This window comes from Aotus nancymaae, unplaced genomic scaffold, assembly GCF_030222135.1.
Source record: "Aotus nancymaae isolate 86718 unplaced genomic scaffold, 86718_ANA_hifiasm-v0.15.2.pri h1tg000158l, whole genome shotgun sequence".
NCBI lineage: Eukaryota > Metazoa > Chordata > Mammalia > Primates > Aotidae > Aotus > Aotus nancymaae.
The window spans coordinates 1,315,181-1,338,139 of record NW_026988573.1 but is presented as its reverse complement, the minus strand read 5'-3'; the positions used below and the strand labels follow the sequence as shown (position 1 = coordinate 1,338,139).

Genomic DNA, 22,959 nt, shown 5'->3' with positions numbered 1-22,959 from the left:
CGTCTCTACTAAATAAAAATTTAGCCAGACATGGTGGCAGGCACCCATATTCCCAGCCACTCGGGAGGCTGAAGCATGAGAATCACTTGAACCCTGAAGGCGGAGGTTGCAGTGAGCCAAGACCACACCACTGCACTCCAGCCTCAGCAACATAGTGAGACCGTCAAAAAAAAAACACACACACAGAAATAAAAAGTGTTGGCAAGGATGGGAGGATGTTGGAACACTTAAGCACCGTTGGTGGAAATGTAAAATGGTGCAGCCACTGGGGAAAACAGTCCAGCAGCTCCTCAAAAATTAAACATAGAATTCTCATCTGACCAGTACCACACTTCAGGGAATACACCCAAAATAACTGAAACAGGAACTCAACAGGTGCGTGCACACCCATGTTCACAGCAGCGTTATTCACAACAGCCAGAATGTGGAAGTAAGCCGAGCATCCATGGATGAATGAACGGGTAGACGTGTGGGATATGCTCACAATGGAATCTTTCTCCATGTTAAGAATGAAACTCTCACACAAGCTACAACATGGGTGAACTGTGAGGACATCACGCTCAGTGAAATCAACCAGTCACGAAAAGGCAAATACTATATGATTTCACTTCTACGAGGTCCCTAGGGTCACAGAATTTGGAGACAGAAAGGAGAATGGAGGTTGCCAGGGTCTGGGGAGGGGAAACGCGAGTTCGTGTTTCAGAGGGACGGAGCTCGTTTGGGAAATGGAGAAGTTCTGAAGAGGATGGTGGTGATGGCTGCACCACAGTGCAAATGTGCCTGATGCCACTGACCTGCACAGGTAGAAATATGTTATGATGGCAAATTTTATGATATGTGTGTTTTACTGCAATAAAACAAGATTGGGAAAACTGAAGAACACACTGTGTATCTTAAAGCTAAGGTTTCTCTGCTCGGGCCTTCAACTGGGGCCCCCTCTGTCAGCTCTGCCGGGGCCGTGAGGAATGGCTCTGGTGCCACACCGCCCGGCATTATCATCTTTTCCTTCCTTTCAGTCAATCAACGTCCACATCTGCAGTGGCTGTCAGTGACTATGCCCAGTCTCCCTGTATATTACCGTGTGCTCCCATGCAGTCTGGATTTTCTGTAATCCACCTCAAATGCTTTTAGAAGGCAGCAAGATGCAAGTGGATAAGAGTTACTGTGAGTGCTGGTCCCCGGGAGCGTCCTAGGGGTCCTCACCTCGCCCGCAGGAGACGGAGCACGGCCCCGCCAGAGGGGTCCACACAGGTGCAGCTCCAGTCCACGTCCTGGTACTGCCCCATGGGGAGGGAGCCTCCTCCCCTGCAGAGATGGCATCCAGCTGTGGGGAACAGCGACAAGCTGGTGGGCCTGGGACTCCTCCGAGCACCCAGTGACTCCGTCCCGATTTTCTCAGGAGAGGGAGACAGCAGGCAGTGGCCTGTGCACGCCAGGGGCTCCCTCCCTGCTCCCTTGGTGAGATTGGCTCTCCGGTCTCCAGCAGGTGTTCTCATTGTGTAACCACCTTTGCAGGCTCCTCAGCAGCATGAGTGTTCACTGTGGGCCTGGCTGAGAGCTGGGGACCACGAGTGGGACATGGGAGCATGCCTGGCCCTGCAATTCCCCCAGCCCTGAGGGGCAAGGATTGCCAGCACCCAAGCAAGGCCAGTCAGCCTCCAGCCCCTGGACGCTGGGCGGGAGCCTTGTAGCATTTCTCTGTGCAGCAACTGTATTAAACCCTCCTCAGATGCTTCTCTCAGCCCAGCTTGCAAGGGGAACGGGACCTTCCCTGGGGCCCTGACCCCTCTTTCTAAGTTTATTTTCCGAGCAGGGAGCCCTCAGGCTGCGTTCCCACAGAAGGACGGTGGTTGGACTCTGGCCTAGAGGACACTGGCAACTGGTACTCCTCGTTCTCCCATCCAGGTAAAGGACTCAACAGCCAGCCACCCTCGTGTCCAGGACACTCACATGGTCCCAGCCTGGAGGGCATGACATCCCGGTACAGGGCTCAGGGGCAGGCAGCTTCTCGTCTATAGAGCCGGGCCCCACAGTCGCTGGAGCCTCCAGGCCATCTGCCCCCAGCACATAGGTCTCGTTCTGCAAGGCCAGGCCTGCTCCACGGGCAGATGTGTGCTGGCTGGGCTCTGACACCTCCCACCTGAGGATGGCATGGGACATCATCAGGCCCTGCCTCTGCCACCCAGCTGCTTGGGGCAGAGGACCTGCTCCCCAACATCCAGGAGCCCCAAGAGGGGCCCCACAAAGAAGCGAAGCTCAGGGTCTCCCCCCGAAGCGCTGGGTTCCCCATTTATCAGCCATCACGTCCCCACTCAACAAGCCCTGGCTGCTCGACGGTCAGGCACCCCACCTGCACCCAGGGTGCAAAGACAGAACCCATCCCTGGCCTGGGGCAGTAGCTCATGCCTGTAATCTCAGCACTTTGGGAGGCTGAGGCAAGTACACTGCTTAAGCCCGGGAGTTGAAGACCAGCCTGGGCAACATGGCAATACCCCATTTCTACAAAAAATACAAAAAGTAGCTGGGCTTGGTGGCGCACACCTGCCAAGGCAGGAGGACTGCTTAAGCCCAGGAGGCAGAGGTTGCAGTGAGCCAAGATCATGCCACTGCATTCCAGGCTGGGTGACAGAGCAAAACTCTGTCTTAAAAAAAAAAAAAAGAGAGAGAGAGAGAGAGAAGCTCTCCAGAGGCAGAGGCCGACCTCCAGCCAGGCAATCACTGACTCCGTGCAGGGAAACAGGTGCCACGTGGAATTGGATCACCAGGTTCAAGGGTAGCCAACAGGTTTCAGCTGTGAGTCAGCCCTGAGCAGGAGTGGCTTCCTGGAGAGCTGTGTTGAAAAGGATTCTGAGGCCCCATCTGGCCTCAGCAGGGAAGAGTGGCGACTGCTTTGTTTGCCACAGATAAGAGAGCGGGGAAAGGAGCCCACCGATGATCCAGACCAGTCCCCTCCCACCAGACAGGTCACAAAACAAGCCCACAGAGGAGGGGACCTGCCCTGCCACCCAGCCAGGTAGTGGCAGGGTAGATCAATAAGCCACTGTCAACTCGGACACTGAGGGGATGAGATGCAGCCACACGGGCACCGTGGAGATCGTGGTGATGAGGAAGTGACATCTCCTACTCTCCCTTCACAGTCTGACCTCATCCTTGCAGCCCCCGTCCCCCTTGACCCCAGGCAGGTTGGCATCCTCATTTCAGAGCAGGGGCTCGGAAGCTCAGAGAGGGAGACAATGGACCCAGGCTCTCTTGGGTAGCAAGAAACTGATGCTGGCACTTACAGCTGCCAGGTGACACTGTCCATCACCCAGGATGCGGAGGCACTGCCAGAGGCCTCAGGAGGAGGGGATGCTCAGAAGGGCTGGGGCTCAGAGCAGGTGTGAGCTCTCCCAGGGAGGCCCTGTCCCCGCCCCACCCAGCCCCATGCTCACCTGGCAGGGCAGGGCTGGGGGTTGCAGGTTTCTGCCACAGCTGGCTGCTGGGCCCCTGCTCGGCACCAGGCTGGGGGCAATGTCTTCAGGAGGCTGCCATGGGCCTCCACACAGCGCACTGACCGCTCCCGCAGGCCACCCCCACAGGAGGCACTGCATGGGCCGAAGTCTCCCACTGCCCAGCTGAGGAAGTAGACAGAGCATTGGGGCCCTGGCCAGGTCCCAGGCTGGCTTGGCGTGATGGGGTGGCGGGTGTTGACATACTTCCCCTGGTCTGGGACAAGCCCTGGCCACTAAGGCCAGCCCAGCCTCTCCAGGTGTTCCCAAGCTGCTGGACAGATGCCTAAGCCTGAGGACGTCCATATCACATGCTGCTGGGCAGCTGCCCCCATCCTGCAGCCAGCAGGGATGGCCTTATCCCTAACAGTGTGCCCCTGCCAGGTGTGGTGACCACTAGGGGCTTTGCACCAGGAGCTCCCCAAGTCTCCCCACAACCCTCCAAGTAAGCGATCACCTCCATCTCGCCATGAGCACCTGAGCTCAAGGCGGTGGCCCAGACAGGTGGCAGCAGGTCTGGGTCCTGCTGGGCTGACATTATCACCATATCTGTCCCGAGCCTCAGTGTCCTCACCTGCAGAACGGGGGGCACTCACAGAGCCCCCCTCGCAGGGCTATGGGCAGGGGTGGTGAGAGCCTGCACAGGAGCAGCTCAGCGCAGCCCACACCACATGGGCCCCACAGGCCAGGGGCAGAGCCCAGCAGCCCCAGCTGAAACTCCTCTCCCCACTGGAGCTGCACAGACAGCACCGCACTCACTACGGAGGGCAGGGTTCGAGCACGCAGGCCTCTGGCCACGCTGGTGGCTGCTGGCTCCCTCGGCACCGGGCAGTCTCCGCCCGCTCCTTCCTGGCCTGGTCCAGGCAGCTGTAATTTACCCAGCGCAGCCCTGGGAGGGAAGAGGGAGAGCTAGGCCGCCTCCCTGCAGGGGCAAGGCGTGCTGTGGGCGAGCCTTCCCCGGGCCTCACCTGCCCCACAGCTCACCGAGCAGGGCCCGCGCACAGCGGCCCACGCCCAGGCCTGCCGTGGCTTAGGCTGGAAATAGGTGAAGGTGACGTCTGGGCGGGTGAGGTTGCCATACTCCTCGCCGTACCGCCTATAAACCTGCACACACAGACAAAGAGCTTCAGGCCTTGTCCAGTGGGCTCCCTGAGGGTCACTGTCACGGCCACCTCCCCTGGGAAGCCTCCCAACTTCTTCCATCCCTATCATCTTTGATTCAACAAGCAATCACTGGCCAGGCACAGTAACTCATGCCTGTAAACCCAAAACTTTGGAAGTCTGAGGCGGGCAGATCACTTGAGCCCAGGAGTTTCAGACCAGCCTGGGCAACATAGCGAGATTCCATCTCTATAAAAAAGTTAAAGAATTAGCTGGGCATGGTGAGGCATGCCTGTAGTCCCAGCTACTTGGGAGGCTGAGGTGGGAGGATCACTTGAGCCCAGGAGGTGGAGGGTGCAGTGAGCTGTGATAGCGCCACTGCACTCCAGCCTGGGCGACAGCGAGACCCTCTCTCAAAAAACAGCAAAAACCGAAACAATGACAGGCAATCACCGACACTGACCTGTGTCAGGCTCTGAGGACAGCACAGTGCACAGGACACTGCCTGGGCCTCAAGGAGCTCTCGGTGGCTTGGGATAGGGGGCTGGGGGTGGGTAATTGGCAAGCAATTGGTAGGTTAGAGGATACGGTATTTGGGTGCACAGAGAAGGTTCCCTAAGCTGGGTCAGATGCCTGCGGCTCCCTAGAGGAGGGCTGGGGACCCTGGGAAGAAGAGTCACCGACATATGCCTGTGAGGCACCTTAGGCTGGGCTAAGGAGGCCAAGAAGGGATAGGACAGGGCCAGAACAGAAAGTGCTTCTGGACCAGAGCTGAGGCCCGGGCGTCGGTAGGAAGAAACCAGATTCCTGGGGCCCGGCGACCGACTGCTGGCTTGGGCCTGGCCCGGAGAGCACTGGGGAGACTTTCAGCAGGTTCCTGGGCCTATGGCTCTTCAGGAGGGTAACTGGGTCCTGTGCCCAAGGCCAGCCCAAGAAAGACACCGGCCTGGAGGCCAGAGCCCGGGGAGAGGTGACACTCAGCACCTGCCCCTGATGCCCACGTGTGGCCACTCCGCAAGCCTGTGTCGGTTACAGTGGGGCTTCTGAGGGCCAAAGCAGGGAAGTCCTGATTTAGGGAAGAGGCAGAGGGCCCAGGAATCTGCCTTTTTACACACTGCAGAGGATGCCGGGAGAGCCACTCGGCAGCCAGAGTTTGAAGACAATGGCCCAGGCAAGGGGAGGGGAGGAAGGGAGCCTACTGGGGGCAGGGAGGGGATGAGGCTGGTTGGATCTTGGGGAGGAGCCGTAGGGGTGGAGGACGCTGCCAGAGCAGCCAGCAGGGGCCGCTGAGACTGGGCCCCTCTGCAAAGGTTCTCAGGGCTGTTTCAGCTGCGCTCATTTCTGTCCACACTCCACATGCCTTCTTCAGCAAAGCGCCAGAGGGGACACACGCGGGCGAGCACACGTCACCAAGGACATGCTTGAATGCAGCCTTCCGGTTCCCATGCACCCTGCCCCAAAGAAGCGGTGAGAGCCAAATCTGTTCTCAGCTTCCTCGGCAACAAGGCCTGCTCCCCAGATGCCACTTCACCTGCACCCACGCCTTAATGTCCCCACAGCCCCACGCGGTAGGACCACCTTCCTATGACACAGTTCCCTCGGCCATATGCTTCCCTCCCTGCTTGGTCCAGAAGCGTCTGCTCACCTCAGACCTCAGCTCCATCACTCTTTCCCGGAAGCCCCTGACCCCTGCACAGGGCCCTCCAATGCTACCTGATCCCCGAACGGCAGGGCCTTCTCCCATGGGCTCTGGGCACAGGCACATTTTAATATTCATTTGTGGGACCCTAAGCCCCTGGAGGAGCTAGCTATATTTTATGCTAGCTATATTTTGCCTATCACAGGGCCCAACACATAGTGGGTTCCCTGCAAGTGACCACGGAATGAGTGAATGAAGAAATCAGGGAATGGATGGATGGATAAACAGGCGAGCAGCCGTACCCCCAAGAAGCCCCCACCAGCCTCCCCCAGGCTCTCCTGCCCACCTGGATCTCAGCGTCTTCCTGGAGGGGTCCCCAGATGCGGATCTCCTCCAGGCGGGGCAACCGGTCTTCGGTAAGGGCCACTCTGTACTCGACACGGCCATCCTCCAGGAGAGAGGGGTAGGTGGTGCTAGGGGAGATACTCGACTTCCCAGCCACCACGTAGCGTGCTCCGATCCTCACCGCTGCAGGGGAACCAGCCCCGTTAGTCGCATGGAGCTGAGCACCCGCCCTCCTCACAGCACAAGTCCATGACCCTCCTTCCCGGGGTCCCCAGCCCTCCTCTAGGGAGCCGCAGGCATCTGATCCAGAGGCTTCCCCACAGCTGAGGCTCTGCGCCTCTTTCCACAACCTGGTGAGTGCCATGACCTGCTCCCTGACCAAGTGCACTCATGCACAGAACTCAACAGGCTCAGGACTCAGGGACCCCACGCCAAGGGCCGGCAACCGAGGCTTCAAAGGTCAGGTGCAGGCACCTTCCAGAAAGACCCACTGTGCCCTGAATAGCAAAGAAGCGGGTCTTGCCCAAAGAGAAGCCCAGCCTTTGCTGTCAGCTTCAAGAGGAAGCACAGGTCACACCAGTCACAAGTGTCTTCCTTTAGGGCAGGGGCTGGCCGCGCAGAAGGACGAACTATGTGATTTAGGCATTTAGGGTGGGGGCTTTGGGTCGCCAGGAGACTGAGGGTATCCATGTGGCCAATGAATCAATCGTGTCTTTGCACTCAAACCCCAGTAAAAACTTGATGGGCTTTCTGTGTGGGCAATACCCCATACATATGGTCACTCCCCAATGCTGGAAGGGTGTCACGTCCCCGAGACACGCAGGCCTCCCGTTTGGAACCTCCCAGACTCTGCCTATATCTCTTCCCCTGGACAATTCTAACCAGTGTCTTTCTCCTGGAAGGAGCCACAGTCACGTGCCATAGCGCTCAGTGAGTTCTGGGAGACTTCCTAGTCAATTATCAAGTCTGAGGGTGGTTTGGGGAACCCCCTGAATTGCGGCTGATGTCAGAAGTGAGGGCATCTTGGGGACCTTTGCAGCCTAGCTAACTGGGCGGGTGTCCTCCAGTCAACTCACCCAAGTGTGTGAAGAGAGGCCTGCGGTTGGCGACGTAGACACCGGTCAGGTTGGGGGTAACCGTCAGAAATGTGACATATTCTAGGAAGAAGCAAAGAAGGACACATGCGGGAACCTCACAGCCACCACGTCACAGGCAAAGGGAGCTGATCTCAGCCCGTCGGGAAAAAGCTAACAACGCCATGAAGCTGCCTCCAGCAGCAGTGAGTCCCCTGTAATGGGGGCAATCAAAAGCAGGCCGGAGGACCACCTGCCAAGGCTCTGCCCTGGCCGGGAGAAGGGACCAGGGCCGAAGTTCCCGAGCATGGCCGGGCACACCAGAGGGAGGCAGGGTTCAAGTCTCTGCTGACCATAGAAGCACTGGCATTTGCAAATGATTTTTGACCTCATAAATAAACAAAAGTCAAGGATTTTCCAAGTGTAACTGCCGTCCGTCTCACTCACTGCTGTCCCTCTCAGTGGGATCTCTTGAGCAGGAGAGAAGAGGCCGGCCTGCCACAGGTCACGTAGTGTCCATCTTTCTTTTTTTTTTTTTTTTTGCAGCACAGCCACAGTGAGCGACCATATGACTGAAGCACCACAGTCCCAGCAGCGTCAAGGCCAAAACCTGAGCCTGCCACAGGAGGGCGGCGAAGTGGAGGAAGGAGAAGCTGGCACAGCAGGAGGCATCCAGGGCCGAGTGAGTGTGCCGGCCCTGTGTCCTGAGCGGCCCTGCACCAACGCTCGGGGCTGCAGTGGTCCTTGGGGGGCCCTGAGGGAGGCCACCTACCTCCGGCTCTTCCGGCTGTGAAAGAGCCCTTCTGGGGGCTGCACGTGCTGTTGTCCCCACCACACACGCGGCACGCGTCCCATACCTGCTGGGAGTCCATCCTGCCATCACAGCCAAATGTCTATGCAAAGGGAGGGACAGAGGGCCAGTGTCACTGGAGGGTGCTGGCCTCACCAACACCACAGCCCTGCCAGCTCTGAAGTTCTGGGATCCACACAACCAGCGACACTTCTGTAGCACCCAATGTCTACCCAAGAAGCAAGCACAGAGGGCTCAGTGACTCGCCCAAGGTCGCCGTGCGGCCCTTACCCCAGGCCGACTCCAAGTCAGCACCACTCCTGCAGACTGCACTGCAGTTCCATCAGGGCCAGCACCCACCCACCTGCCCCCAGGAGCCTTCCGATAGGATAGGCAGGCCTCAGGGCCGTCGCCAACGTCCACACGTGCCTACCCTGCAGCTGCCCGACACGCACAGGCTCAGGGTCCCGTCCTCCCGGGGGCCACTTGGCACACACCGGGTCCCATCCAGGAAGCTGTCTCCACGCTTCATGATGAAGCTCTCGCCAATGGCCCGGCACATGTGTCTGCACAGAGCATCCCCTGAGAGGGCAGAGTGAACAAGGGGTCCTGAACCAAGCAGGAGGGGCAGGCCCGCCAGCCCCCACCCAGCTTCATCCTTTGCATTTGGGGCAAGGATTTATATACCCCCCTCCACCCCATCCTGCCTCCTAAGGCAATAATCCTAATCACAATCCTAATCTAATCTAATAACTAATGGTATCGAATTATGAACCAAGGCCAGGCACGGTGGCTCATGCCTGTAACCCAAGTACTTTGGGAGGCTGAGGCCGGCAGATCACCTGAGGTCAGGAGTTTGAGACCAGCCTGGCCAGCATGGTGAAACCCCATCTCTACTGAAAATACAAAACAATTAGGCATGGTGGCATAATCCTGTAGAATCCTGAGGCATGAGAATCGCTAGAACCCCAGAGGCAGAGGTTGCAGTGAGCTGAGATTGTGCCACTGCACTTCGGCCTGGGAAACAGAGCAAGACTCTGTCTCAAAACAAAGAATAATGAACCAAGGGCCACATTTGGCATTTACCCTATTATCTCCCTGAATCCCTGTAGCAACCAGGGAGGGAGTTACTGCTATTATCTCCATTTCACAGATGGGAAATTGAGACGCAGAGAAGGGACGTCAGCGCCTGATCTAGCAGCGAGGCCTGCCCACGGTGTGATCCATGGTCTGTGGGAAGCCAGAGCCTGAACCCACCTTGCCCAGTGCTACTGAACCCACCTTGCCCAGTGCTAGAGGGATGGCACGCCAACCCCCCATGACTCTGCCCAGTCCAGGGGTCTCCAGGGCTGGCTCCTGCCCCACCCCAGCTCCGCAGACCTCACCTTGGCTGTGCGGCACAGCAGCGCCCCAGTGGTGGAAGGAGGTGCCGCCAGGGGAGGAGTGCAGCGGCTGGCCGTCGGTCCTGGCGCACTGTTCCGACATGAACTCCAGCTGGGTCTTCTCGCAGGCCTGGCCGGGAGGAGGCAGAGGACAGGCAGAGGAGGGGGATGGTGGGGTGAGGCTTGTCCCTGGGAGACTGCATGGCACTCTGCAGTGTGATCAAGATGTGGGTGTGGCCTCGGCTCCAGGCCGTGCCTCGGTTCCCTGCTCTGTAAACTGTAGCGACAAGGGCACCTGCCTCTCTCTACTGAGGGGAAAACTCTGGACAATTGTTACGTAAAGAACACCAGGAAGCAACAAAGAAAGAGCGTTATGCTCAGAGCCTCTGCTTCTAAGGCCCAGACTCGATCAAATGGGGATGAGGACATGTGTTCTGCGGGCAGTGGGCAGTGCACCTAGAGAAAGGTAACCAAAGCGGGGCAGGCAGCCTGGAGCAAAGCCCTCACCACCAGAGCCTCTGCACCCAGGCAGGCATGCTGGGCTTTCATGCACTGAGAAAAGATAATCAGACTTGACTCCCTGGGCAGCCACGCTGACCATGCTGCCTCCACGAAACCGCACCACGCTGTGCTCCAGCCAAAGACCCTCCCCTCAAGGTCTGGAGAGGTCTTGGAGGTTTATTTGGGGAAGGAGGAAAGGGAGGGTCTCATCACATGCAGAACTGCTGTACAGCCAGGGCCAAACCCATGCCCAGGGCCAACCAAGCAGGGGGCAGAATTTAACTCAATGTAAAAAGAATCTTTCACCATTTCACACCACCAGGATGGCCAAAATCAAAAAACAGAAAACAGGTCGGGTGCCGTGGCTCACACCTGTCATTCCAGCACTTCGGGAGGCCGAGGCGGGTGCATCACCTGGGGTCAGGGGTTCAAGACCAGCCTGGCCAACATGGTAAAACCCCGTATCTATAAAAAAAAAGAAAAGAAAAGAAAAGAAAAAAAACAACAACAGAAACAGGAAGTGCTGCGGTGGATGTGGGGAAAAGAACCCTCGTGCAATGCTGGCGGGAATGCTAAACAGTTCAGACACGTGGAAAACGGTTTGGCAGTTTCTCTAAAAGTAAAACACAGCATTCCCATATGATCCAGTAATTCCACTTTTCAGATACTCCCAAAAGAACTGGAAACAGGGGGCCGGGCACAATGGCTCACGTCTGTAATCCTAGCACTTTGGGAGGCCGAGGCGGGCAGATCACCTGAGGTGGGGAGTTCCAGACCAGCTGACCAACATAGGGAAACCCCGTCTCTATTAAAAATACAAAATTAGGCTCGGCGCAGTGGCTTATGCCTGTAATCCCAGCACTTTGGGAGGCTGAGGTGGGTGGATCACCTGAGATCAGGAGTTCAAGACCAGTCTGGTCAATGTGGTGAAACCTCGTCTCTACTACGTATACAAAAATTAGCTGCGTGTGGTGGCAGGTGCCTGTAATCCCAGCTACTCGGGAGGCTGAGGCAGGAGAATCGCTTGAACCCAGAAGGGGAGGTTGCAGTGAGCCGAGATCTCGCCATTGCCCTCCAGCCTGGGCAACAAGATCGAAACTCTATCTAAAAAAAAAAAACAGGGCTCGGCGCAGTGGCTCACGCCTGTAATCCCAACACTTTGGGAGGCCAAGGCGGGCGGATCACGAGGTCAAGAGATAGAGACCATCCTGACCAACATGGTGAAACCCCGTCTCTAGTAAAAATACAAAAAATAGCCGGGCATGGTGGCACGTGCCTTTGGTCCCAGCTACTCGGGAGGCTGAGGCGGAAGAATCGCTTGAACCCAGGAGGCGGAGGTTGCAGTGAGCCGAGATTGCGCCAGTGCACCCAGCCTGGCGACAGAGCAAGACTCCATCTCAAAAAAAAAAAAAAAAAAAAAAAAACTGAAAACCGGGATTCAAACGTGTATAAGCACATTCATAATGGCTCTGTTCACAGGAGCCAAAAGGTGGAAACACCTCAAATGTCCATCAGCAGATGACTGGATGCAAATGTGTTCTATCCCTGCCATGGAATATGATTCAGCCAGAAGGAGGAATAAGACGTTGACACAGGCTTCAGCGCAGGTGAGCCTTGAGGACGTGGCTCAGTGGGGGAGGAAGGCAGACAGGAAGCGCACCTGTCATCTGGTGCCAGGGAAGTGGCATGTCCGGAACAGGTCAATCCACAGGGACAGAAGGGAGACCTACGGCCCGAGGTGGCAGGGCTAAGGGGAAATGGAGGGTGACGGCCTATCGGCCGGGGTTTACTCCAGAGTACTGGAAACTGTGGAAATGGTTTGGCAGTGTCTTTAAAAAATGGAGTGTGCACAACCTTGCAAACGTACTAAAGGCCACTGAGTTGCCACTTTAAAATGGTTGATTTTAGGCTACGCAAATGTCACCTCAATTTATAAATAAAAGACTCCTTCGCAGCCATGCAGCTGGGCACTGTATTCCCAGCCGGGAGGTTCTCCCTGCAGAGATGTGCTCTGGAGGGCAGAGTGGCACTCAGGGAGGGAGACAGGATGCCTCAGGGGCTCTGCGGCCATCAGCAGGACTGGCCTGGTTTACAAACTGGGGTCCCAGTGTCCTTCTCTCTTTTTTTTTATTTTTATTTTTTGAGACAGAGTCTCATTCTGTTCCCCAGGCTGGAGTGCAATGGCCCAATCTCAGCTCACTGCAGCCTCCACCTCCCAGATTCAAGCGATTCTCCTGCCTCAGCCTCCCAGGTAGCTGGGATTACAGGCACACGCCACCGCACTCTGGTAATTTCTGTGTTTTCTGTAGAGAGGGGGTTTCACCATGTTGGCCAGGCTGGTCTTGAACTCCTGGCCTCAGGTGATCCACCCACATTGGCCTCCCAAAGTGCTGGAATTCCAGGCGTGAGCCACCTCACCTGGCCCCAATGTCCTTCTCAAATGTGTCCTGGTGCGAAACACAGATGTATTCTGGTGTGAACCTGGGCTCCCCCAGGCCCAGTGCCGCCAGCGGCCCCCTCCCCCCCCAACCAGGAAACATGCCTACCTGAGTGTTGCACATCTCGGCCTGGAAGTCAGCACCAACACACGCGCGCCCCCCAAAGGCAGGTCTGAAAATGCCCAGGAGACAGGAGGGTGAGACAGGAGGGTGAACACTGCCTCCAACTAGGGAATGTGCTGTGCCCACCCTCCCTGACGGAAGAGCACCCCTCCCTGCGGTACCTGGGGTTGCTGCACTGCCGCCTCCTGGTCACCACACCTCCTCCGCAGGATCGGGAGCAAGGACTTGGGGGACCCCAACTAGACCAGTGCCCATTCACCGCTGCTATGGGGGTCAGCTCCACCAGGGAGCGGCAGCGGCCCTTGGCGCACCACTGCAAGGCAAGAATGGCTTCATCTACCGTCCCACAGTGACCCACCACAGGACCCCCAACACGCACAGGTACCCCACCCACAGGATTCTCCAGACCCACAGGGATCCCCTAATACCTAGAGACCCCCAACATATACACATAGAACTCCCCAGGGACCCCTCAACACGTAAAGATTCCCCAACACACACAAGGACACTACCGACAGGGATTCAACACTCACAGGGTCCCCTTACACAGGGATCCCACCCCTAGGCACCCCATGATCACAAGGACCCTCACACTGGAACCCCACGCATAGGAACCCAAAACCCATGGGCACCCCCATACAAGCAGGCAGCCCACACTCCCATTCTGCATGGGAGCACATGATGAAGGAAAGAGGTCAGACCACCAACTCAAAGGACAGTCACCAGGGCCAACTCCGAGGCTCTCTGCCCCACACGGCTCCTGCCTCCCGACCCAGGAACAGGGCAGCCTGGCTGGAGGCACCCACGCGCACATGCTCACAGGAGCCCGCTCATTCGCTCTCGGCTCTGACCTTCTCCACACCACATTCTGTCCCGTCCAGGAGAGGGACGAGGAGGCGGCTGCAGCTGCTTTGTTCCAGCGGGTCTGTGTGGCAGGAGAGGGCCTGGCACATATCCTAGGAGGGCGTACAGGTGGCGGGCTCAGGGGCCACCAGGGCCTTCCAAGTCAGTGTCCAGCCTTAACTGTCCCTCCCAGACCAGAGGACACACTGACACAGCCAACACCCTGCGCTGCGGGCACTGGTGCCCTCGGAGGACGAGACGTGATCGATGCATAGATGGGGACCCGGGATCACGGCCAGGGCCCGCCACGCTCTTGGGGGCCCATGGAAATGTGGTCTTTGTCTTCTTCCTTTTTTGCTTTCTTAACTTGTCACTGACTTGAAGCTCACCAAGGAAATGTCTTAATTTCTTTTAAAAATCAGACAGAAGAGGCCAGGCGCGGTGGCTCATGCCTGTAATCCCAGCACTTTGGGAGGCAGGTAGATCACCTGAAGTCAGGAATTCAAGACCAGCCTGGTGTCCCAACGTGATGAAACCCTGTCTCTACTAAAAATACAAAACTTAGCTGGGCGTGGTGGTGCACACCTGTAATCCCAGCTACTCAGAAGGCTTAGGCCCAGGAAGGATGGCTTGAGGCTAGGAGTCTTAGACCAGCCTGGGTAACAAAGGAAGACCCCATCTCTACAAAAAAAATTTAAAAATTAGCTGGGCATTGTGGCATGTGCCTGTCGTCCCAGCTACTCCAAGGCGAAGCCCAGGAGGTTGAGGCCACAGTGAGCTGTGACTGTGCTACTGCACTCCATCCAGCCTGAGCAACAGAATGAGGCCCTGTCTCAAAGAAGAAGAAAAAAAAACACTTGTATTTATAATAACACATAAACTTTACACATTGTATAAGAATATTAAAATATAATTCTCAATAATTTTTATGGAGGAAGGGGCCCACCAAGGCAGTGACTGGAGCCCATGAGTGTCCTAGGCAACCCTGTGAGGAAGTCTGTCTTTTGGAGCGCCTGCTCTCCTTCATCTCCCCTCTCCCTGCCAGCCCCATTTCTGCTGTGGGTTCAGTTTGGAGGCCACTTCCTCCAGGAAGCCCTCCAGGCTGACTCCAGCCCCAACAGATGGGAAGTCCTTGGTGACTGTTTAAGATTGGTGTCCTTACTCAGCCAGGAGTCCTTGGACACAGGGGCCCTGCCAGGACTAGCCACATAATTTGTGGGCCCCAGTCAAACCAAAATGTTGGGGCTTTTGTTCAAACATTTTAAATAATTTCTAGAGGCCACAGACAGCATTAAGCTAAGCCACCCTGACCATACTTCCCCGCACGGCGCCCAGCAGGTGCACACAGTACACATGGCAGGGATGTGAGCTGGGTGGTGCAAGGGACCGCATTGCCAACCCCAGGCCACTGTCGGCCGACTCACCAGGTGCTCCCTGGCGAAGGTGCAGGCGACAGCCTTGGGGCCGAAGGCCACACGGCACTGCTCGTCGGCGCTGTAGTAGAGGCCAGGCTGCGCCTCGGGTGGGCGTCCCGCAGACCCTGGCTGAGGCCCCGGTGGGTCCCACATGCAGCGCGCCTCTCCTGCGCTGCGACAAGGCCCCGGCTCAGGCCCGGGGTGTACACCGGGAGGAGGCGGGACGGAGGAGTGGGCGCGGGAGTGGGGACGTTTGGAGGCGTGGCCTTTTGTGAGTGGGAACAGGAGGTCTCGGCCCGCGCCCCCCACCAGGAGTCGGCTCTGGGCTGAGACCAAGACTAAAACTCCGACCTGCGACCTGCGCAGAGATGGGTGGGCAGCAGAGGGATGTGCGACGGAGGGACGGGTCAGAGTGGGATGGGGCAGATGCAGGTTAGGCCGGGGAGGGCTGCGATCACTGGGATCAGTGGGAAGGGGACGCAGAGGGACACGTAGGTGGGCGGGAGAGATAGGGGTGTGGGGCTGATGGAGCAACGAGAGTGGGGTCGGCGCGGATGGAGGCAGACAAAGGGTAAGTGGGCGAATTGAGGGGTAGGCGAAGGTACAGGGTGGGTGCAGGGGCCTGAGATGGAGGGTGTGCATAGGAGGGTAGGGTGGGGGGGCGTGTAGGAGGGTAGGGTGGGGGGGCGTGTAGGAGGGTAGGATGGAGGGGCGTGTGTAGGAGGGTAGGGTGGGGGGCGTGTGTAGGAGGGTAGGGTGGGGGGCGTGTGTAGGAGGGTAGGGTGGGGGGCGTGTGTAGGAGGGTAGGGTGGGGGGGCGTGTAGGAGGGTAGGATGGAGGGGCGTGTGTAGGAGGGTAGGGTGGGGGGCGTGTGTAGGAGGGTAGGGTGGGAGTGTGTAGGAGGGTAGGATGGAGGGGCGTGTGTAGGAGGGTAGGGTGGGGGACGTGTGTAGGAGGGTAGGGTGGGGGGCGTGTGTAGGAGGGTAGGGTGGGGGGCGTGTGTAGGAGGGTAGGGTGGGGGGCGTGTAGGATGGAGGGGCGTGTGTAGGAGGGTAGGGTGGGGGGCGTGTGTAGGAGGGTAGGGTGGGGGGCGTGTAGGATGGAGGGGCGTGTGTAGGAGGGTAGGGTGGGGGGCGTGTGTAGGAGGGTAGGGTGGGGGGTGTGTGTAGGCAAGTGGGAGAGAGGGGAGTGGATGTGGAGTCAGGGGGCGGGATGGGAGTGGCCGGAGGGGTGAGTGCCCAGATTGGTCGGAACGAAGGCGTGGGCGCAAGGGGGCGAGGGAGGACGCAGGGGTGGGTGCAGGGAGAGGGTGGACGGAGGGTTTGGGCGAAGAGGGTGGGACAGCGGGGGGAGGGCGCAGGGGTTGGGACAGCGGTGGGTGCAGCGGTGGACAGAGTGGTGGGTCTGGCGGGGACAGGAAGGAGGACTGAGTGCGGAGAGGGGACGGACATAGGGCGGGGTGGCGCGGGCAGCTCTGCGGGCGAACCGGAGGCTCACACGCCCCTCCCGCGGGGCGGCCGCTACCTGAGCAGGCTCAGCAGCTGCCGGCGGCTGCAAGGGGACCAGGCGAGGCCGGCGCGGGGCGCGGCGCCGTCCGAAGCCATCACGTGTCCGCTGGAGCCGCAGCCGCTGCCGGGTGCCCCGTCGTGCTCCAGGCCGAAGCTGGCGGGCAGGAGGAGCTGCGCTCAGGCGGCGGGCGAGGGCGCGGGCGGGGTCGGGGTCGGCGCGTCTGGAGCCCGGCGCCCTCGCGCCGCAGCGCCAGCGAGTTTTCGGACCCGGGTCGACCCCTGACGCCGACACCTGCTCACCGGGCACAGTGGAGAGGGCCGCGTGCGCCCTGCCTCAGTTTCCCCCCCGAAGGGAACGCCAGCAGGGTGGCTCCCGCGTCTTTTGCTAATAAATATCAAAAGGCTTTAAAAATGTGCCAGCCACATTAATTCATGGTGTTATGAGTCTGCGGAGAGGTGGGGACTGTTTACAGGGATGAAATTCACCTACTGAGAGGAAAGCGCGATTTAAAGGTTCAATGAAAACGTGCTTGCCCTTGGCCATTGTTTGCATTCCTAGGCCAGGAAGGGGAACAGTTTCCAAAGGGTCACAGCAGAACTTGCTTTCCCCCAAGCAGAACTGATGGAGGACTCCTAATGGGGTGGGAGAGGCCGGGCACAGGCGCTGTAGGAGGTGGACACCAGACCAGAGGACTGGCTAAAACAAGGAGTGGGAAGATCCTTTCCATAAGCCACGCCCACCAGTGTGCCATGTCAGTTTACCGTTGCCGTGGCAACACCCAGAAGTTACCGCCCCTTTTTCTAGAAATGTCTGCATAATCTGGCTCCTTAATTTACATATAATTAACAGTGGGTATAAATAGAACTGCAGCCCTGCCTTCGAGCTGCTCTTTTGGGCACAGTGTCTGCTTCAAATATGCTGTGCTGTACACTCTGCCCGCTGCTGCTTCAATAAAAAGCTGCTGTCGCCACGTATGCACCTATGCAACAACCTTGCGTGTTTTTCACATGTACCCCAAAACCTAAAATGCAATAAAAAATAAAATAAAATAAAAAAAATAAAAAATAAAATAAAATAAAAAAAGCTGCTGTCTACCACCACCTGCTCCCTCTTGAATTCCTTCCTGGGTAAAGCCAAGGGCCGGTGGCTCACGCCTGTAATCCCAGCACTTTGGGAGGCCGAGGTGGGCGGATCACGAGTTCAAGAGATCGAGACCATCCAGGCCAACATGGTGAAATGAAACCCCATCTCTACTAAAAATACAAAAATTAGCTGGGCTTGGTGGCACGTGCCTGTAGTCCCAGGTACTCGGGAGGCTGAGGCAGGAGAATTGCTTGAACCCGGGAGGCAGAGGTTGCAGTGGGTCAAGATCACACCAGCGCACTCCAGCCTGGCAGCAGAGCAAGACTGTGTCTCAAAAAAAAAAAAAAAAAGCCAAGAACTCTCCCAGGCTAACCCTCAGTTTTGGGGCTCACCTGTGCTGCATCACAGCAGCAGAAGGAAACTATGCTCCCTCTGAGGGAGAAGGAGCCCTGCCTTGCCCCACACCCAGGAACCCTGCCTCGGCCCTCCCAGGCTCAGAGGGTTGAAAGGGTGAAAGGGATCGGGTGGATGTTGATAGGCAAAGAAGATGGAAATTAACTTTTTACTTTAGAAATCTCTGTACTGTTTGAATTTTTCCAACAATTGGGTATTATTTTCATAATTAAAAAACTAAAGAAATGAAAAAAAACCCATCACCCTAGCTAAATGGTTATAGTAGGAGTGAAGGTTTGCCCACAAGAATGCATAATATTGGCTGGGCGCGGTGGCTCACTCCTGTAATCCCAGCACTTTGGGAGGCCAAGGCAGACGGATCACCTGAGTTCAGGAGTTCGAGACCAGCCTGGCCAACATGGTCAAACCCTGTCTCTATTAAAAAAAAAAAAAAAAAAAAAAAGGCCGGGCGCGGTGGCTCACGCCTATAATCCCAGTACTTTGGGAGGCCAAAGCGGGTGGATCACGAGGTCAAGAGATCGAGACCATCCTGGTCAATAAGGTGAAACCCCGTCTCTACTAAAAATAACAAAAATTAGCTGGGCATGGTGGTGCGTGCCTGTAGTCCCAGCTACTCGGGAGGCTGAGGCAGGAGAATTGCTTGAACCCAGGAGGCGGAGGCTGTGGTGAGCCGAGATCGTGCCATTGCACTCCAGCGTGGGTAACAAGAGCAAAACTCCGTCTCAAAAAAAAAAAAAAAGGATGCACAATATTCACAACAGGAAAACGTGTTCAGACAACCTAGACATCCGAGAAGAAGGGACTGATCACATAAATTATGGTGCACACCTGTAAGAGACCTGGGCTAATGTTTGAGATATATTATTAGCACTCACCCTAGGAAGAAAAAAAAAAGCAGGTAACAAAGCAATGCATAATAGCATAATCACAATTTTCCTTTAATTCAGGGAATCCAAACTAAATCCCAATTTTGCAAACAAAAAATTATGTGTGTGTATGTAAAGAAGACACTGAAATTAAATACAAAAAGTAAAGAGACATCTCTAAATGGTGGGATTTGAGATAATTTTTACAGCCTGCTTTTTCTTTACCTGAATTTTCTACAGAAGTTATTTTCTGCCTGCTAAATGTGTTTTGCTCATCTTTTAGGGGGAAAAAAGTTTCTTTTAATCAAACAGTATCAGATTCCCCTGCCCTCACACCCTACCCTTCTGATTCTGTTGGGGTGAGGGGTACAGGCCCCTCTGGAGAACTGTGCAAAGACCCACCGCTTGCCAAGACCACCCCCACGCTGGGGGCCCAGGTCAGCTCCTTCCAGAGCCCGGGGACAGCTGGTGGGGCTGCATACCTGTGCCCAATCTCATGGGCAATGGTGACTCCCAGGTCGAAACCAGTGTCCTCAGTAATGAGGCAGCTCCAGGTTGGGGAGCAGGCACCGCCCAGCTGGGTGACCCCCCGCACCTGCCGGTTACCATCAGGCAACTCCAGGTCAAACCTCCGTGAGAGAAAACAGTCACTTGGGTGGTGCGAAGGCACGTGCCTGCCCCGGGGTCACCTTTGCAGAGGGGAGAAGGCCGAGGGTGCAGCCTTCCCAGGCTGGCCGACCAGCACTCCATCAGAAAGCTCGGCTACCTGGTGATATAGAGGACCAGGTCAGCGTGGCCAGGATCCATGTCGTCCTCGGGGTTGATGGTCCGGCTCCACCCACACACGCTCAGCAGGGACGAGGTGAGGTTGGCTGTGATATTGGGGGCACCCTGCGGATCAACAGCAAAGCCTGCATTTAGGACACCCCTACCAGGCACCATGCTGACTGCGGTCGGTGTGTTTCTCAGTTAGTCCTCACAACAATCCTATGACTAGCCCATGTTACAGATGAGACAGCTGAGGCTCAGAGAAGTAGTCAGGCAGCCTGTGCTGAGTGCTGGGTAGAGCTGGGAGGGCAGCTGTGACTCACGCTGATTGGGGCGTCCAGGAAGAGGTTAAGGAGGAAGGAGACAGTGACTTGGGTTTCACAGACTATATGCGGCGCCAAGCTCCAACTCCATGCCTACCTCAGGCTCAGTCAGAATGACCATCTTCACCAGGTGTACTCGGAACTGAGCCCCCAGGGATGGGTCCCGCAGCAGTTCTGCCCCCTGCCAAAGGGCAAATGAGAGCGGTAACCCATCCGGTGGGCATTGCCGGCCCCAGGCAGCCACTGATTCCCAGGGACCCCTGGGTGTGAAGGGCTGGAGAGGCTGCTCCATCAGCATGTACAGGAAGCTGTGGGGGACGCTTAAAATGCCACGCACTGTCAGCCGCGTCTCTAGTGCTCCTCAGCTCATGGCTCAGGAAGGCCAAATAACGCAAGGAAAAGAAACTCCGAAGCAAGGGGTGGGAGCACAGAGACAGTCACGAGTTGGATATTCCGGTCAAACGCTCCTCCTCTCAACCCACATTCAGCCCAGGCTTTCCCATCTCTGCTCCCTGCCCATACCACACTCTCTTCCATCTCTGTTTGCTGAATCTGACCCATGTTCATGACTGGCAGGAGGGTCCCCTCCTCCCACCAGGAAACTTTCCTGGCCCCCTCTCAAGAAAGGCTCTCTCCTCCCTCTCCAGCTGGGTATATCTGTCACAATGGTGATGTGGCCAACTTGTATTGCACCTGCCCGTCCTCTAAATTAGGGCTGGGGCCAGGCATGGTGGCTCACACCTGTAATCCCAGCACTTCGGGAGGCGGAGGCAGGTGGATCACTTGAAGTCAGGAGTTCGAGATCAGCCTGGACAACCTGGTGAAACCCCGTCTCTACTAAAAATACAAAAAAATTAGCCAGGCATGGTGTCAGGTGCCTGTAATCCCAGCTACTCAGGAGCCTGAGGCAGGAGAATCGCTTCAGCCCAGGAGGTGGAGGTTGCAATGAGTCGAGATTGCGCCATTGCACTCCAGCCTGGGGGACACAGTGAGACTCCGTATCAAAAAAAATAGGTGAGCTGATCCAAGGCTGGGGGCAAAATGGCACTAGGTACCCCACATACAGAGGGAGCTGCCTGCAGCTGGGAGCAGAAATGTCCTTCAGAGCCAACTTACTGAGTGACGGCAGAGCAGCCCCCTCCTCTGGAGCAGGCCAAGGGGACAGGAAAGGGACCTGGAGTTATCAGCTGAGGCTAATTTCCTATTTTGTTCCCCAAATCCAGTAAGAATTTTAAAACATTTTTTGAGTGAATGAATTTTGTAAGTTTATTCTTATCATGCCCGACACCATTGCACGCAGTTGACGGATTCGATCTGGTATTAAAGGTATTACTTCCTCGCCAGTGGTGGAAACACCTTGCTGCCTAGCACACCATCGTTTTGTGCGTGTTGTGTGTGTTCTCTCACTGCATGGGGTCTGTTCAACCCGACTTTGCTGGCTTGTCTTTATTTTTTTTTCTTTTGAGACGGAGTTTCACTCTTGCTGTCCAGGCTGGAGTGCAGTGCCGCGATCTTGGCTCACAGCAACCTCCGCCTCCAGGTTCAAGCGATTCTCCTGCCTCAGCCTCCCAAGTAGCTTGGATTACAGGAGCCCACCACCATGCCCGGCTAATTTTCTATTTTTAGTAGAGACAGGGTTTCACCATGTTGGCCAGGTTGGTCTCGAACTCCTGAGCTCAGTCATCTGCCCTCCTCGGCCTCCCAAAGGGCTGGGATTATAGGCATGAGCCAACACACCCGGCCTTGTTTGCCTTTCTGAGATGGCGTTTACGGGGGCAGTGCTTCCCTGCCCACCCTTCCCCAGCTTTCAAGTGAAGGTAATTCAGGTGCTAGCAAGAAATGAAGGTTGGCATCTCCTTTGCCAGCAGTCTCTGTTTAGACTTCAGACTGGTGACCTGTCCTCGCCACTCTCAGTAGGGGATGACAGAACAGAGAGAGGGCAGAGTCGGGGTGCAGAGCGCAGGGTTGGGGTGCAGAGGGCAGGGTTGGGGCGCAGAGGGCAGGGTTGGGGTGCAGAGGGCAGGGTCGGGGTGCAGAGTGCAGTGTGAGCAGCACACACACCCTGGTTTGCCAGGGTGGTGTTAGCTGAGCTTCCTGGGGGTCAAATGGATACTGGGGAAGAGACCAGGCTTGAGGGTGGTCCCAGGTGAAGGGACTTGAGTAGGGAGAGGCTGCAGAGTGAGCGTGTGCTGTGGAGCTGAGAGGGGGCGTGGGACCTGCCCCACCTCCACCCAGGGGAGGGAGAAGAGGAAGAGCCCGGAGCCATTCTACCTGAGTTTAACCCACAGTATTCAGACTACCAGATACACCAGCCCACAGACACTAGTCACCAGCCCTGGCTGTGGGGGCCTGCAGGGTCCGGCGCCATCCCTGGAGGCCACTTCCACGGGGCACTCACGATGTTGAGGTTGGTGAGCACGTAGCGCTCTGTGTCCTCCTGGTGAGCCTGGAAGACATCGGGGCCCACGGCCACCAGCAGCTCCAGGTGTAGGATGCTGCCTGCAGCCCGCCTCTGCCTCTGCCTCTGCCTCTGCCTCTGCCTCTGCAAGCCGGGGAAAGGAGGGCGGCCTGGAGGGGCAGGGGAGAGCAGAGGGTGATGGTCCCAGAGAGCAAGTAGTGGCAAGCTAACAGGAGAGGTGCTGGCGGATCTTGGAAGGATGGCCTTCCGAAGTCAAGACAGTGCGTGCTACCCCCACCCCAAGGGCCAGACCCTGCTAGTTACTGCACACGCAAAGGGCAGGGCCCGGGAGGAGCTGCTGGGCTATTGTGTCCTTTGGGTCACCCTATCAAGACAAGCTTCTCACTGCCCTGGTGGCTCTGCCCGAAGGGGAAAGCCCCTGTCCTGCCTCCTGGACCCT

General features: G+C 57.0%; 1 protein-coding gene across 3 annotated transcripts in view; it reads right to left on the bottom strand.

Annotated features, from left to right (window-relative positions):
• Window positions 1–22,959, bottom strand: part of ADAMTS13 (ADAM metallopeptidase with thrombospondin type 1 motif 13) — a 37,103-nt gene that overhangs the window by 12,518 nt on the left and 1,626 nt on the right. For 2 of the 3 annotated variants that reach the window (XM_064371771.1, XM_064371772.1), the window contains exons 3-21: window positions 22,500–22,669; window positions 20,199–20,282; window positions 19,777–19,901; window positions 19,493–19,639; window positions 16,663–16,800; window positions 15,148–15,310; window positions 13,732–13,836; window positions 13,042–13,193; window positions 12,866–12,929; window positions 9,822–9,948; window positions 8,870–9,018; window positions 8,419–8,539; window positions 7,650–7,730; window positions 6,575–6,756; window positions 4,457–4,592; window positions 4,248–4,377; window positions 3,432–3,614; window positions 1,951–2,140; window positions 1,204–1,324 (exon numbers count right to left, since the gene is read on the bottom strand). In XM_064371771.1, the coding sequence (XP_064227841.1) occupies window positions 1,204–1,324; window positions 1,951–2,140; window positions 3,432–3,614; window positions 4,248–4,377; window positions 4,457–4,592; window positions 6,575–6,756; window positions 7,650–7,730; window positions 8,419–8,539; window positions 8,870–9,018; window positions 9,822–9,948; window positions 12,866–12,929; window positions 13,042–13,193; window positions 13,732–13,836; window positions 15,148–15,310; window positions 16,663–16,800; window positions 19,493–19,639; window positions 19,777–19,901; window positions 20,199–20,282; window positions 22,500–22,669 (2,568 nt within the window). The remainder of the gene's footprint in view (window positions 1–1,203; window positions 1,325–1,950; window positions 2,141–3,431; window positions 3,615–4,247; window positions 4,378–4,456; window positions 4,593–6,574; window positions 6,757–7,649; window positions 7,731–8,418; window positions 8,540–8,869; window positions 9,019–9,821; window positions 9,949–12,865; window positions 12,930–13,041; window positions 13,194–13,731; window positions 13,837–15,147; window positions 15,311–16,662; window positions 16,801–19,492; window positions 19,640–19,776; window positions 19,902–20,198; window positions 20,283–22,499; window positions 22,670–22,959) is intronic. The other variant, XM_064371773.1, reaches the window with a different exon arrangement.